The 15,591-nt window shown below is 44.9% G+C and overlaps 1 protein-coding gene across 3 annotated transcripts in view; it reads left to right on the top strand.

Annotated features, from left to right (window-relative positions):
* DCC (DCC netrin 1 receptor) overlaps positions 1 to 15,591 on the top strand; it is a 944,701-nt gene that overhangs the window by 861,911 nt on the left and 67,199 nt on the right. For all 3 annotated transcript variants that reach the window (XM_081881357.1, XM_081881356.1, XM_081881358.1), the window contains exon 21: positions 9,787 to 9,819. In XM_081881357.1, the coding sequence (XP_081737483.1) occupies positions 9,787 to 9,819 (33 nt within the window). The remainder of the gene's footprint in view (positions 1 to 9,786; positions 9,820 to 15,591) is intronic.

Below are 15,591 nucleotides of genomic sequence, written 5' to 3'. Positions count from 1 at the left end.
GGTCTCAGCCTACGTACCAGATGGAGCTGGTAAACAGCTGCCCTGGATACAGATTTGACCTGTGCCTCCATGGACAGCTGTGAGTCCAAAATGACTCCCAGTCTGCGCACCTGGTCCTTCAGGGGCACAGTTACCCCATTCAGGACCAGGGAATCCTCCACACCTGCCTGCCTCCTGTCCCCCAAAAACAGTACTTCTGTCTTGTCAGGATTCAACCTCAATCTGTTAGCCGCCATCCATCCTCCAACTGCCTCCAGACACTCACACAGGACCTTCACCGCCTTCACTGCTTCTGATTTAAAAGAGAGGTAGAGCTGGGTATCATCCGCATACTGATGAACACCCAGCCCAAACCTCCTGATGATCTCTCCCAGTGGCTGCATGTAAATGTTGAAAAGCATGGGGGAGAGGACAGAACCCTGAGGCACCCCACAAGTGAGAGCCCAGGCGTCTGAACACTCATCCCCCCCCCACCACTTTCTGAACACGGCCCAGGAGGAAGGAGCGGAACCACTGTATGACAGTGCCCCCAGCTCCCAGCCCCTCAAGACGGTCCAGAAGGATGTTATGGTCGATGGTATCAAACGCCACTGAGAGATTCAGCAGAACTAGGAAACAGCTCTCACCTTTGTCCCTAGCCCGCCGGAGATCATCAACCAGTGCGACCAAGGCAGTTTCAGTCCCATGATGAGGCCTGAATCCTGACTGGAAGGGATCCAAATGGTCCGCTTCTTCCAGGCGTGCCTGGAGTTGTTCAGCAACCACCCGCTCAATCACCTTGCCCAAGAATGGAAGATTTGAGACTGGGCGATAATTGGCCATCATGGACTTCCGGGTTAGCGCCATCGGCTAATGGCGGATTCCCTCCGAGCTCCGGAGGGAATCGGATCCGCAGGATCGGGTCTTGTCCGCGGCGGTGACGCAGGGACCCTCAAAAATCAAGGCGCGGATGCCTGTGAACCTGGTGACTCGGCGGGCACCATTTGCGCCCCCCCAGACTGCGAAGGAGCTTTTTTAAAGGCTTCGGAATGGAGACGGGGTGCGGCGCGGTGCTGTGAGTGCATTGCTCATTCTGCGGAGTGAAGCCGCAAGCCATTGTCGGAGAGCGCTGACTTTTTCCTTTGAACAATTGGACTTTAAAGTAAAAACCCGTGAGTAAGATGGAATTCGGAATTTTAAAAAAATCTTTGTTAAATTAGGAACGAGCGGGGAAGGGTTAAAAAGGAAGTCCGCCCCCCCCCTTTGTAGATAATTTAAAGCAAAGAACCTGCTATCTAAGGTCGAGAGGATCTTTTCTTTTTTTTTCTAAAAGACTTCAACCTTCATGGTTTGATACCATAATAAATTTTACCGAAGGATAAAAGATTAATTTTGGGAGCTGAAGTTTCACCCCCCGGACCCGGGAGTGTCCCACGAGAGAGCCTGTTGACGAAGTACTGAGGAATTTGACAGCTGTCAAATTGGCTGTCAGAGGAAAAAGAGAACTTTGTTTCTGTTTGTTTCTGTTGCCTCTGCTGGTTATATTTGTTACAATTTGTTGGAATAAAGAAGGACTGATACAAATTAAATTGACTATTGGATGTGAGCTGAAAAACATTAAGAAACTTCAATCCCCCTAGAGGGGGTTCAGGACATTACAAGAATGGCTGGAGGAAGGAAAATTTTGACTGAACTGGATAGAACATTTGTTCTCTTGGGAAAGTTACAAGGTGAAATTGATGTTTTGGCTACAAGTGTTATAACTCTGGCCTCAGCAGTAAACAATTTTGTTGAGGTTGATAAGGATTTGAAGCAGGAAGCTCACACAACTGGACAAATAAGAGAAATCTGAGTGTTATGAGAATATGGAGAAGGAGACATATGCTGTACCTGAAGAAGAGGAAGGAGGAGCTGTAACTTCGCAGATGTCAAATGAGAGTTGCAATTTGTGGCCTGACATGAAGGCAATAAAGGAGAATAATAACTTGATGTGGAAATCCTGGCTGGAATTGGTGAGTTTAAAACTGAGAGATCCCCTTATGTGGAGATCTGAAGACCAAAGGATTATAAATTTGATCAAGGTGGAAGTTGAAGCTTTGGGGACATTTGGACTTGAAAGGAGTATGTTTGAGTACCCCATAGGCTCTATTTTTAAGCATGGAGGGCTGGCTGGAAAAAATATGGATCCTATTGGGCCGAAGCCTCTCCGAAATTTGGGGTTCAACATTAAGGACTATCAAAAAGGCCGGCAGAGAGGAACTGAAAGAGATTTAAAAGCCTCGGATGTGAGATTTCCAGGCTAAACATGTTATTGAACTGATGAACACTTGTTTGGGACTGAAACCGGGAAGGGGGTGGGTGGAGTCTGGGAATCCAAAGGGTATATAACTACAACTTGCTTTGTTTTCATTTTGTTTTGTTATTTTTTTGGAACTGGGGAAAGCCGTGGAAGGGAAATTTTGGTCGACTTTAGGAAAAAATGTTTAAGAATGAGCAATGATGTTCAAGTATGGATGTTTTAATTTGGATAATAAGGATTTGCTGAATTAATAATCTAAATTGGAATACAAGAAGGGGAGGTGTGAGGAGGTCTGAGAAATAAGTTAAATGAATTTAAGTAATTGGAATTATATGTGTTTTTAAATGTCTTTTCTTTTTTCTCTTTAAAATTTTGGATTTTTGTTATTTCTTGTTTAATTGTTGTTTTTGTGTGTTTTTATTGAAAATGCCAATAAATATTCATTAAAAAAAAAAAAGATAATTGGCCATCGTGGCCGCATCTAAAGATGGTTTTTTAAGAAGTGGTTTAATAACCGCCTCTTTCAGCGGGTCTGGGAAGGCTCCCTCACGGAGGGAAGCCTTCACCACCCCACGAAGCCCATCGCCCAGTCCTTCCCGGCTAGCTTTTATAAGCCAGGATGGGCAAGGCTCCAGGAGACAGGTGGTTGGCTTCACTCGTCCAAGCAGCCTGTCCACATCCTTGGAGGTAACAGATTGGAATTGATCCCACACAACTTGACTAGACAGGACTCTAGCACTCTCCCGCCCTGGCCCTGCTCCCACGGTGGAGTCTACTTCTTCCCAAATCTGAGCGATTTTATCTGCAAAAAACTTTGCGAAATCATTGCAGGAGATCATGTGGCCCATACTGGGCCCCAATGTCACAGGTGGTTCCGCTAAATTGTGAACCACCTGAAAAAGTCTCCTGCTGCTGTTTTCTGCAGATGCAATAGAGGCGGCGAAGAAAGTCTTCTTCGCTGTCGCTATCGCTACTTGGTAGGCTCAACGTTGAGCTCTAACCTGTGTCCGGTCAGATTCGGAATGAGTTATCTGCCACCGGCGCTCTAGCCGTCTCAATGATTGTTTCATTGCCCTCAGATCTGTGGAAAACCACGGGGCTGCCCGGGCTCCATGCAATCGGAGAGTGCGCTTCGGAGCCAAACAGTCAATAGCCCTGGTTAACTCCACATTCCAGCGGGCCACCAGGGAATCGGCTGAAAGGCCATCAACATGGGATAAAGCATCCCCTACCACTCTCTGGAAACCATTTGGATCCATTAAGTGGCGGGGGTGGATCATCCGAATCGGTCCCACCTCCCTGCAGAGGGGATGGGTCGCAGAGAAGTCCAGTTGCACCAGGAAGTGATCTGACCATGGCACTTCTTTCGTTTCGCTTTTACTTAGTGTCAGATCACCAACATCCATAGAGGTAAACACCAGGTCCAAGGCATGTCTGCGGCTATGGGTTGGGCCAGACTTATTCAGGGACAGCCCCATGGAGGCCATGCTTTCCACAAAGTCTCGAGCAGCCCCTTGTAAGGTCGTGTTGGCATGGATGTTAAAATCCCCTAGGACAACCAAGCTAGGTGTCTCCAGGAGAACATCCGCCACAACCTGAAGCAGCTCGGGCAGGGAATCCTTGGTGCAGCGGGGAGGTCGGTACACCAAAAGGAATCCTGTACTGCCCCTATTGCCCAACTTCCAGAACATGCACTCGGAAAACTGGGTCTTCCCAATAGGACGCCTGGTGCAAACTAATGACTTCCTAAAAATCACTGCAACCCCCCCTCCCCGCCCACATGACCTGGGTTGCTGTGTGTAAGAGAAACCTGGTGGACAAGCAGCAGCAAGGACAGGCCCATCTGCTTCATCCAACCAAGTCTCTGTTACACATGCCAGGTCAAGTCCTCCATCCATAATCAAGTCATGGATGGCAGTGGTCTTATGAATCATTGACCTGGCATTGCACAGCAGCACCTTCAGGTCATGTGGGTATCCCTTGCTGATTCTAGTATCCATCCGGTCAGGACCAGACCCGGAGGCAGGGATAGTCCTCAGACAGCGACTAAACCTGCCCCCTCTGTAATGACATGGTCTGGTCTTAGCGTAACACCTCCTCCTACCCGTGATCACTGAGATCGGTTGTCCCAGTGCATCCCCCCCTGTGGAACATGCCCCAGCCATTTTGTTGGCTGGGACCTACTCCCCGGCAGCCCTGACCCCTCCCCTTAAGAACAAAATAACACCTTAAAAAAACACACCAAAAAACCAATAAAACAATACAAACAAAAAACAGTAAAAATTACAAAAACATAAAATCAAACAAATTCCCAGGCCCAATAAACATCCATCCCACATACAAAAAATTCAAAAGAAAAATTTTAAAACATTTTAAAAGCACTCTGCACCCCTCCAGCAGTAACAGCAACTGTCCTAGTGAGGCCCATCAGGCCCTGCCCTGGGCCAGGTGGTAAGTGGCAGGAAGGAGCAGGGCCCCCAGACACTCACACAGCAGAGTCCTCCTGGGCAGCAGAGCGTAGCAGTCCCTGTGAGGCTTCAGGCCCCGCCCTGGGCCAGGTGGTAAGTGGCAGGAAGGAGCAGGGCCCTCAGACACTCACACAGGAGAGTCCTCCTGGGCAGCAGAGCATAGCAGTCCCTGTGAGGCTTCAGGCCCCACCCTGGGCCAGGTAGGGGGTAAGCGGCAAGAGCAGGGCCCTCAGACACCCACACAGGAGAGTCCTCCTAGTATAGTGGTCAAACTGCTCCCACCCCAGTATTATCAAGGGGACCTGCTAGCAAGAGCTCTACCCAGTTTTCCCACAGTTCCCCCTGTAGTCTGTATTTTTTTCCTTTCATTCCTTTTCACCTCACTGTGGAAAATCCACCACTCCTAACTAGTTGTGTGTCACCTGCCAAATGAAAAGGACATACTTCATGCATCCGATGACATGGACTACATTCCATAAAAGTACCATATTCTTCCACGTATAAGACTAGGGTTTTTTCCTACCAAAAAATTAGGTTTAAAATTGGGGCTCATCTTATACATGGGTTGTGCTGAAGGGTGTTTTCTTAATTTGGAGTCTCCCAGAATAAGGGGCGTCTTATACATGGGTGTGTCTTATACACAGAAAAATACAGTATATGCCATCATCTTTCTTCCAGGGTTGTATCTGACTAAGCCATACTCAGAGTAGACCTACTGAAATCAATGGCCTTGGGTAAGTCATGACCGACTTGAGTCCATTTATTTCAGTGGGTCTGCTCTAAGGGTCGCTAAAGTGGGATCTAACGCTTCCTATTTAAGATGCCAGAAGACTCTTTGTTGTTTTCACGGCAGCTGACTAACAGACTAACCCTCTGGAAATTGCCTAGGAGATGCGTTGCTATCACAGTACATAGAGCATCCGTAACCTTAATTTGAAGGATGTATAAATTATGTGAACTGATATGTGTCAGTCGGGGAGGGAGGGAGGAAGAGAGAGGTTGCTCTTTGCTTGTTAATTCTGATCGGCATTACCCTCCTATTAACACAGACAAGAAAGGTCTTTATTTGGGGCTTTCTGCAGGACATGATCGACAACGGTGTTAAATTTGCAATCATCCTTTTCTCTTTTTTGAAAAACTGCTCTATAATTGCTGATATTGTCATCATGGAGTGTTTCTCTCCCTCTCTCTCTTTTTTGAAGAGACAACATCAGGCAGAATTTTTAGCGTTACAGTGCCCTCTAATGCTTCACTGGGGTGACAAGTGTGGGAATGGGAAACCAACTTACATCCCTGAGTTACAGAGAACTTGCCAGGAACCAATGTCATAGACCAAAGCAACCCTGAAATATGGCGCTATTTATGACAAGGGTTACATCCTCTTAGCAGTACAGCAGTGGAAGGGACATGAAAAGCAAAAAAAGCTTAGTTACAAATGCCATAAATGCTTGAGATAAAGGTTTTGGCCAGGGGATGTTGACAAACTGTATTTGTTTTTGATGCCCTAATTATAAATCATAGGTATAGACCTGTGAAGAAACCCATTATAAAATTATGCTCTAGGATTTCTGTCCTTTGGTTCCATGTGGAAGGGAAAGGGTCAGTAGATTCCTACACACTTCCTTATAAAGTTCAGCCTTCTCCACACTAGTGCCTTGAAGATGTTTTGAACAGATGGTTGTTGGTCAGTTATGAGAGTTGTAGTCCAGAACATCTGAAGGGCATCAGGTTGGGGAATACTGTCCTAGATATGGTCTCACCTTGCAACAAGAACTGGATTTTGGGGAGAGGAGCTGAATATGGGTTAGCAGGACTGTAGGGACGCGGGTGGCACTGTGGTCTAAACAACTGATCCTCTTGGGCTTGCCAATCAGCAGGTTGGCAGTTCAAATCCCTGCAACAGAGTAACCTAGCAGCTCGAAAGCATGCCAGTACAAGTAGATAAATAGGTGCCGCTGTGGCAGGAAGGTAAATGGCATTTCTGTGCGCTCTGGTTTCCATCACGGTGTTCCGTTGCGCCAGAAGCAGTTTAGTCCTGCTGACCACATGACTTAGAAAGCAGTCTGTGGACAAACGCTGGCTCCCTCGGCCTGAAAGCGAGATGAGCGCTGCAACCCCATACTCGCCTTTGACTGGACTTAACCATCCAGGGGTCCTTTACCTTTACCTAGCAGGACTGTAAGATTTTCAACGACCAAAACCAAGAGAGATATTTAGTAGAATTCTTCTCACAATCACATTTTGTTGGGTCGTTATTCATTAGCGCAATAGCAAGAACATAAATCCATAAAACCTGCATGAACTTGTGCAGAGTCCTGCAGGATCAGAGCAAATATTGATCTAGTCCACTATCCTGTTTCCTACAGTGGCCAGTCAGATAACCTCAGGAAACGCACAGCTGGGATATGAAGCCAAGAGTCCCTTGTGCTGTTGCATAGCTCAGGAGTAGGGGAAGGGTGTAGCTCAGTGGTAGAACATCTGCTTTGTATGCAGAGGGTCCCTGGTTCAATCCCCAGCATCTCCAGGTCAGGCTGGGAGAGAGTCCTATCCAATGTCCTGCAGATCTGCTGCCTGTCAGAGTAGACACTACAGTGGTACCTTGAGTTACATATGCTTCAGGTTACAGACGCTTCAGGTTACACACTCCGCTAACCCAGAAATAGTGCTTCAGGTTAAGAACTTTGCTTCAGGATAAGAACAGAAATCGGGCTCCAGCGGCGCGGCAGCAGGAGGAGGCCCCATTAGTGGTGCTTCAGGTTAAGAACAGTTTCAGGTTAAGAACAGACCTCTGGAACTTAACCTGAGGTACCACTGTACTGAGCCAGATGAACCCAGTGGTCTGACATGGTACATGACACCTTCGTATGGCAAGGTGTCAATTAGTTGTCATAAGTAAGAGATATTAGTAGACTTACCATTGCCAACTTATTTAATCCAACTAAATTTTAAAAGATACAGCTTCCTTTGTATTCAAGGATATGTTGCCTCTGGTTTTGTAAACCATAATTTTCCATGAACCACCCAAATTCCACCATGGCTATAATAGAAAGATGCTTTTCATTTTTTATATATCCTCTTCTCTGTCTCCAACAAGCCGAGAGCTGGATTACCAAAATAGCATATTCCTAAGCAAATCAGCAGCACTCATTATGCCTCAGATGTTCTCCTAATGGAGAATTGGTTATATATTTATGTTTGGCAGATTTAACACAATAAATGTATTTTGTGAGAGTGCCACCCCTATCAGAAAACTGCAAAGACTTGAGATTTGATTCCTTATACCCACTGGCTTGTTTTATCACACCTTTGACAACATAAAGATTGGATTGAGTAGTGAATGGACAGATAGAACAGTATCCATCCCTTATTACTTGCCTTCATTTATGAAGACCAAAAGTATTTTGTCACCTTCTGAACACAACCTGGTTCAATTGCTTCATACTTTAAGCAAGATTCAGTCATGTAGGTAGCTGACCTACCCCAAAAGGCATACGACTCAGTTGGGTGGTCAGCTAGAGGATGATACTATGTGTGGGCTCTGCGTGTGGGCAGGAGCATGACTGGATAATGGGTATAAAAAGGAGAAATTGGGTGATGAATGAGATGCCACTGAACTACTCGGGCTTATGTTCTGGTGCCCCTTTGATGCATAATTGCTAGATATGCAAAGCATCTACACAACGATATTTCTTGGGCAGACATTTCATAACACAGGAGTAACTAACATGGTGCCCTCCAGGGTTGTTGAATTCTTCTTCTTCTTCTTCTTCTTCTTCTTCTTCTTCTTCTTCTTCTTCTTCTTCTTCTTCTTCTTCTGCGATCCCTCGTAGCCAAGTAAGATTGTCTTCCATAAACACAGTTTTAACAATGAGTCCGTAAGTGACTGTGGAGGCCAATTCTGGATCCACACATCCTTCCACAGTGGGGACATTGGTTTCTGGGCAGGAGATGATCATGGTGTGGATTTGCCAAGCATACCTTCCTCTTAGTACATTTCTCCCTTGCGTCCTGAGTTCGAGAGTCTTCAAAGCCCATGGAACCTTTGGTAAAGGCTGTTCTCCAATTGGAGTGCTCACAGGCAAGTGTTTCCCAATTGTTGGTGCTTATACTATGTTTTTTAAAATTTGCCTTGAGACAGTCTTTTGTTGACCGCCAGCATTACACTTTCCATTTTTAAGTTCAGAATAGAGTAGTTGCTTTGGAAGACGATAATCAGGCACCTGCACAACATGACCTGTTCGAAGAAGTTGATGTTGAAGAATCATTGCTTCAACTACAACTTCCATCAGCCCCAGGCTGATGGGTTCTTTAGTCCAAAACATCTAGAGATCACCACATTGGTTACTCCTAACATAGTTACTCCCAAACATTCTGAAACAATAGAAGAGCAGTACAGAATTCTGTAAGATTTCAACTTGAGCTGAGTTCTCTGCACTATTTAAATAAATAGCTGAAGGCCACTGCAGCCTGAGAGTCTTGGCAATGTCTATAAATCCTGAAGACTTAACTGGAGCACTTGTAATCCCATCTTTCCTTTGTATGTGATTATTATATTTTAAAAGCATGTAAAATCACTTTTGAAATGAAACGACGACCTAGCTTTCAGTGTGAAGGAGGGTTTGTGCCTAATTATTCAAAGAAACCATTTCTTCTTCTTTTTCTTGAATCTCACTTCTTAATTAAGCTTTCCTAATGATACCCCAGATCAGGGGAGCTGTGGGTGGGGACAACCTGAGATTTCTTATTCTCCTTCAACAATCAACATCTGACTTCATTAGTTATGAGATACAGATGAACTGACTGACACTTGTACTTTCCGTCTCTCAAGATGATTCTGAAATTAAAGAATAACGTCAAAATCTTCCCTGTCATATTCTGATACAATCGACTGGAGAGTAAAAAAAAAAAGGGGGGGGGAGAACAGAGAGTCTGCAACTTGATAAGAAAGTTAGCTAACAAAATGGCTGATTTGATGCATCGAAGTGCCTACTGATAAAAAATGACTGACAGTGTTGTTTTGTTGTTGTTTTTGCCTTGCAGTGGAACATCCTGACAAAATGGCTAATGATCAAGGTAAGATGGCCTTATTGTGTCCTGCCTTCTCTTGAAATCAGTGCCAAGCTGTAGGTGTGATGCCAGCACCCCTTCCTTTGTGTTCTGCTCTTCACCTGGCCAGCACACCTGATGAGGCAGACACTGGCATGATAATTAATCTTGTTAATGAAGTTCTGCTCGGCTGAGGCTGCTGTTTTGATGGGGAAGATGTAAATTTTCTTGAGAGGAAATTGTTTTGTCTCTTTTCTGAAGGACCAATTAAAATGTCAGGCTCCTTTGTATGAAATAAATTTTTTCCTCTCTCTGCTGCACTTCTGAATAATTCACATTAAGTATAATTAAGGTTGGCATAATTTCCAAGCTGCTCTTACACCCTTTTGTGGGTTATAGATTAAAGTTCTGGAGCCTCATGGTAAGAACCACTATATCTATCTATCTATCTATCTATCTATCTATCCATAAATCAGTTTCTCCCTCATGTTGGAAGATGGTGGTTTAGTCAACTTTTCAAGGCATAATTGTTGGTAGCGTTTTATCCTCTTCTTACTATTTTTAAACTCATTGTGATGTTTGTTCTTCATTTCAAGCCAAATGCTTGTAGTCATTTGTTTACTATGAAGGGGAAAATAGTTGATTATCACTTTAGGTAATTACATTTTTTTTTTGTGGGGAGGAATGGCTGAGTCTCTCCAGGTATTTGGAAAGGAAAATAGCTGTCTTTGCTTAGCTGTTGGCTTCTATTGATTCACCCATTGGATATGTATGGGTAAAACACCCATAACACCAGTTTCATGTCCTGAGGGTTCTGTTTTCCCCCACTTGAATAGGTTCTCCTTTCATCAAGCTTGGTACAGTGGAACCTCTACTTACAGATGTAATCAGTTCCAGAGGTCCGTCCGTAAGTCGATCCGGGTCGCTGGTAGAAGCGCCGTTGTGCGCAGTTGCATTTGACAGCGGTGTGCTTCTGTGCAGGTGCAGACTGCGGCAGCCACTTCTGCGCATGCGCAAATGGCAGAAGCCGCTTCTGCGTGTGCGCGAATCACGGCAAACCCAGTATTTACTTCTGGGTTTGCAGCGGTCACAACTTGGATTGGGCCCAAGTAGAGGCGGTTGTAAGTAGAGGTTCTACTGTACTTAATGTACTTTGGTTGCACTGGTCACTCTGGGACATAGTGAAAATTAGGTCTTATATATGATGAGGAAATGATTCTACACATATTTTTATTATTATTATTATTATTTTACTTTGAGAGATGTCACCTCTCTGGATTTGCCTGTTTTCCTCTTGGCATACCTGATGCCCAGTGTCAACATTTGGATTAGGCCTAGGTGCATAAGATTCATGTAGCTCTATATGTTGTGATCAACAGCTCACACACAGTCTTTGAATCAGATGCGTGCATCTGTCATTTGCACATTCTGTGTAGGCCCTATGTAAATATTATAGCCATGTGTGGATGCTCAGTAGGCCCAATGGTGGGAGAGGAGCCTCTGACTGGGTATGCACCATGATGTTTGTCTGAATGTGTCCTTGGTGTGCATGTGCATTATATATACTACATATGACAGGGACAGGGTGGCGCTGTGATCTAAATCACTGATCCTCTCGGGCTTGCCGATCAAAAGGTTGGCGGTTCGAATCCTCGCGATGGGGTGAGCTCCCGTTGCTCTGTCCCAGCTTCTGCCAGCCTAGCAGTTCGACAGCATGCCAGTGCAAGTAGATAAATAGGTACCGCTATGGCAGGAAGGTAAACTGTGTTTCTGTGCGCTCTGGTTTCCATCACGGTGTTCCCTCGTGCCAGAAGCGGTTTAGTCATGCTGGCCACATGACCCGGAAAGCTGTCTGTGGACAAACGCCGGCTCCCCAACCTGAAAGCAAGATGAGCGCCGCAACCCCATAGTCGCCTTTGACTGGACTTAAGTGTCCAGGGGTCCTTTACCTACTTACCTTTACCTACTTACATATGATGCTCTAGTTTCCATGGAAACATGGCCCTACATGGATTGGTCTTAAATATAAATGTTGGGGGGTGATAACCAGGAAACAGAACATGTTTTGCTCCATAAGACTCCACCCCAGAAACAAAATATTATAGCAACTTGAACATAGGTCCTTCCCACCCACTCCTCTCTCAACCGCCCCAAGAAAGCTCTCTCTTCACATTCTCTCCTTAAGTAACGCTTTTTAGGCTCTTGAGGATGAATAAAAATGAATATGGAAAATGCAGCACAAACTCTTCTCCTAGTGCATCCTTTCCAACTTTTAGATTCCTTTAGATCATTGGACTACAGCCTCCACCTTCCCTGGACAGCATAGCCAATGGTCAACAATAATGGGATTTGTAGCCCAAGAATATCTGGGGACTCCAAGTCTGGGGAATACTGTACACTATCAGCTATCAGACTTACCCCATCCCACATCAGATTTGCCCAGAAAATAAGTCAAGAAGACAGAATCCTTAAATAGCTCTGGTTCATTTCCAAACCACCCTGACTTTGAAACTCATCCTTCTTCCTTGCAGGGTATGTAGGTTTCCATCAGGACATTTCTGCCTGCTACACTACCAGTGCACCAGAGTGGGGTAGGAAGGGACAGATCACCACCCCAATTCCCACAGAAAACATCTGTTGCTACTGCCCAGTAGGATAAGGGTTGTTTAAATGGAATGGAGATAGGTGGCCCAGATATTTGAGGTCTAGTTGGGTGAGTAGGTTGGGAATTTTCCTCTACCTTAGATTTCAATCCAAGCTAGAGGTTAATTCTGGAGTCTCATGGTGCTCACCTCTTCTTTGAAAGTAAACATTATAAGTCCCAGATTTTATGTGGGCCCGAACTAAGGATGGATGAATCTATAAATTTCTCTCTGTTTCTCATTTTTTTAAATCTATACTTCAGGCTTTCACACTTCTGTCACAATTTGCATTTTTAAAAGAAAAATCCTCATGGAAAATATGAGCATTTTAGTGTGAATTTCTTCTAATCACCTTTCTGGATGCAGTTTTGACTGATGCATACTTTTGCAACCATTTCCCCTAATATAGTGCATTTTGCACACTGTTTTCACTAATATATACACCTCTTTGCACGCTTCCTCCTCATATATGCATTTTTGTACAGACTGATTGGGGAACCACAGTGCAAAATTCAAGGAAAAGCAAATTTCTAAGAACAACTGTGTTTCAGTTAATCTATTGGTCTGAGAAGTGCAGATTAGGAAGTTTCTCATTAAATCGCAAGCAAAATCCAGTTTATTACCCAGCCCTAACCTGAAAAGCTTTGCTGCAGCCCCTAACAATGATGTCCTTTACACTCATATTTCCTAGGCGTTAATGCACGCTAAGTAATATAAACATTTCTACTAAAATAATAGCCCGTAGCTGTCACTTCACACTGCCACTGAATAAAACGAGTAACTCAAGAGAACGTCTGGACGGCATTTCTCCATGAGGCAAAAGCCTTGGAATTAATTTGTTTTTGCTGGAAAGTCATGCAGCGTAACAAACTGTTCTCTCCAACTTTAGCATTCCGTTATAAATGGGCAAAGTAAACAATTGAATGTGTTTGATCTTAATAGACATTCTGGAACATAAAGTAGATGCCATTTTCCTTACATACCTTGTAGCGATTCCGAGTAAACACAAATAGAATCAAAGGCAGGGCTCTTTATCATTCGGGTGACAGCACTGCTAATTTCCCTGCCTACGTGGTATCAGAATAATAAATTGAGATTTGGAAAAGTGAAATGTGAAAATAACAATGGGAATGTGCTTGAAAAATGGAGGTTTTCTGGGCAATTATTGCTGCTTTGCGAGGCATTGTTTCATGTTGTAGTACAGCTTAGAGTTAAAAGACCATGGATATTTTAAGGTGTTCTTTTTAAGTGTCATAATGCAGCGCTCTTGTAAGAAGTATCAGGAATAATAAATATTTATTCCCTTTCTTGAATTCGTTGTGATATCATTTGATAAAAGCAAATGCTTAAGACAAGAGCTACCTAGATATGCAAAGCTGACAGGTATTTTTGGTACCACATTTTATTTTGTAAGACACATGTTTTTAAATTATGGTTTTGTTTTGTTTTGTTTAAAAATGGCTGCCTTGTAAGCATATCGGCTAGCCCCCATGATTAAGGGGGCTGGAGCCACACAACATGCATGCATGCCATGGGGCATGCTGATGTCACTCATGCACATGATGGGGCTGGCTGACAGGTCATGCACACACTGTGTGGCACACATGAGTGATGTAAGCACGTTGCATGGCATGCATTACTGAGGTGAACACATCGTGCAGCATGTGTGCATGGCTGCCACAGAATTTTGAGGATCCCCTCCTTGAAAAGTTGGGGTGCCCAGAGCCCCACTCCCACACCCAGTTGTTACCTTGTTCTTAACACCTGGTTCTCTTGGTAATTTTGACGTTTATTTTATGTAATCTTCATAGAGGTGTGAAGGATTAAGTGGTTTATAAATCCTGTTCCTGAAAAGGGACCTGAAGGATAAGGGAAAGGTGAAAAAGGACTTTGCCGTTGCACTGATGAATGTAGCCTGATCTACTCATGCAGCAGTATGGTGGGGTGGGGAGAGATAAGGACAGCCTTTCTCAACCTGTGGGTCCCCAGATGTTGTTGAACTACAACTCCCATCACCCCTAGCTAGCAAGGCCAGAGTTCAGGGATGATGGGAGTTGTAGTCCAACAACATCTGGGGACCCACCGGTTGAGAACTGCTGGACAAGGAGGTGGTTGAATGAGCTGCATCACTTCTGATTTTCAGCAGAGAAGCTAATTTTGAATGCTTCCACACAGAAAGCCAGCACATGAGGCAAAAGGCTGAGACCCCTGTTGGGTTCCCTTTCTACTTGTGGTGAGTTCTGTTGTGTAGGCTTTGTTGAGTTTTTTGTTTTTGTGTTGTTGTTTTTTGCATGGAAGAGCAGCCAAAACTATACCCCACCTGCAATCTGAACTGGTAGTGCAGCCCCATCCTACCACCTCAGGATTGTATCCTGCAACCTCACTCTTCTATATGTATAGACAAGGCCTCAAACAAAACAGAGCAGAGGCTCAGATGTAGGAACAAGGAGGAAGGTGGCTAAAATGGGATTCATAACACACAGAACTGAGCAAGTGGACTTGCATAGAAAATATTGGGGCATTGTGTTAATTACAGTGAGCGTACAAAGAAGAGTGGGGGCATACCAAGGACTATCTATCTCATCCTCTTTTTCACAGCAGCCAATCAGGTGCCCCTTGGAAGACAGCTAAAAGGGCATGGAAGCCACAGCCCTTCACCTCCAATGTTCCCCAACAGCTAGTACTCAGAGATGTGCTGCACCCCAGCTAGAAGGTTCTTTATAGCTGTTAAGGATGTGCCCCGGCTTCCATTGAATGCTGAATTCGACACCAAATGCAGACTCCTTTGGAGTGATTTAGGCTTTGCACCAAGTGAAGCAAAACTTTCCCCAAAGTAGTGCCTTAGACATTCAGAGGATGCAGAGAGAGTCAGACAGTCTCAAGGTCCATTAAAAACCCCAGAGAAGTTCTCCGTTGAACAAAAAGCTCAAGGAAGGAAGGAAGGAAGGAAGGGAGGGAGGGAGGGAGGGAGGCGAAGGAAGGAAGGAAGGAAAGGATGTGGGGACAGTGGCGTAGCGTGGGGGGTGCAGGGGGGGCCGGCCGCACCGGGCGCAACATCTGGGGGTTAGGGTTAGGGGGCGCAAATCCACGGGTTAGGGGGCACAAATCCACGGGTTAGGGGGCGCAAATTACTTGCCTTGCCCCGGGTGCTGACAAC

Source organism: Podarcis erhardii (assembly GCF_964252035.2).
Source record: "Podarcis erhardii genome assembly, chromosome: 11".
In the NCBI taxonomy this organism is placed as follows: domain Eukaryota; kingdom Metazoa; phylum Chordata; class Lepidosauria; order Squamata; family Lacertidae; genus Podarcis; species Podarcis erhardii.
Note: the sequence above shows the minus strand (reverse complement) of the source record. Positions and strands in the feature narration are given on the sequence as shown.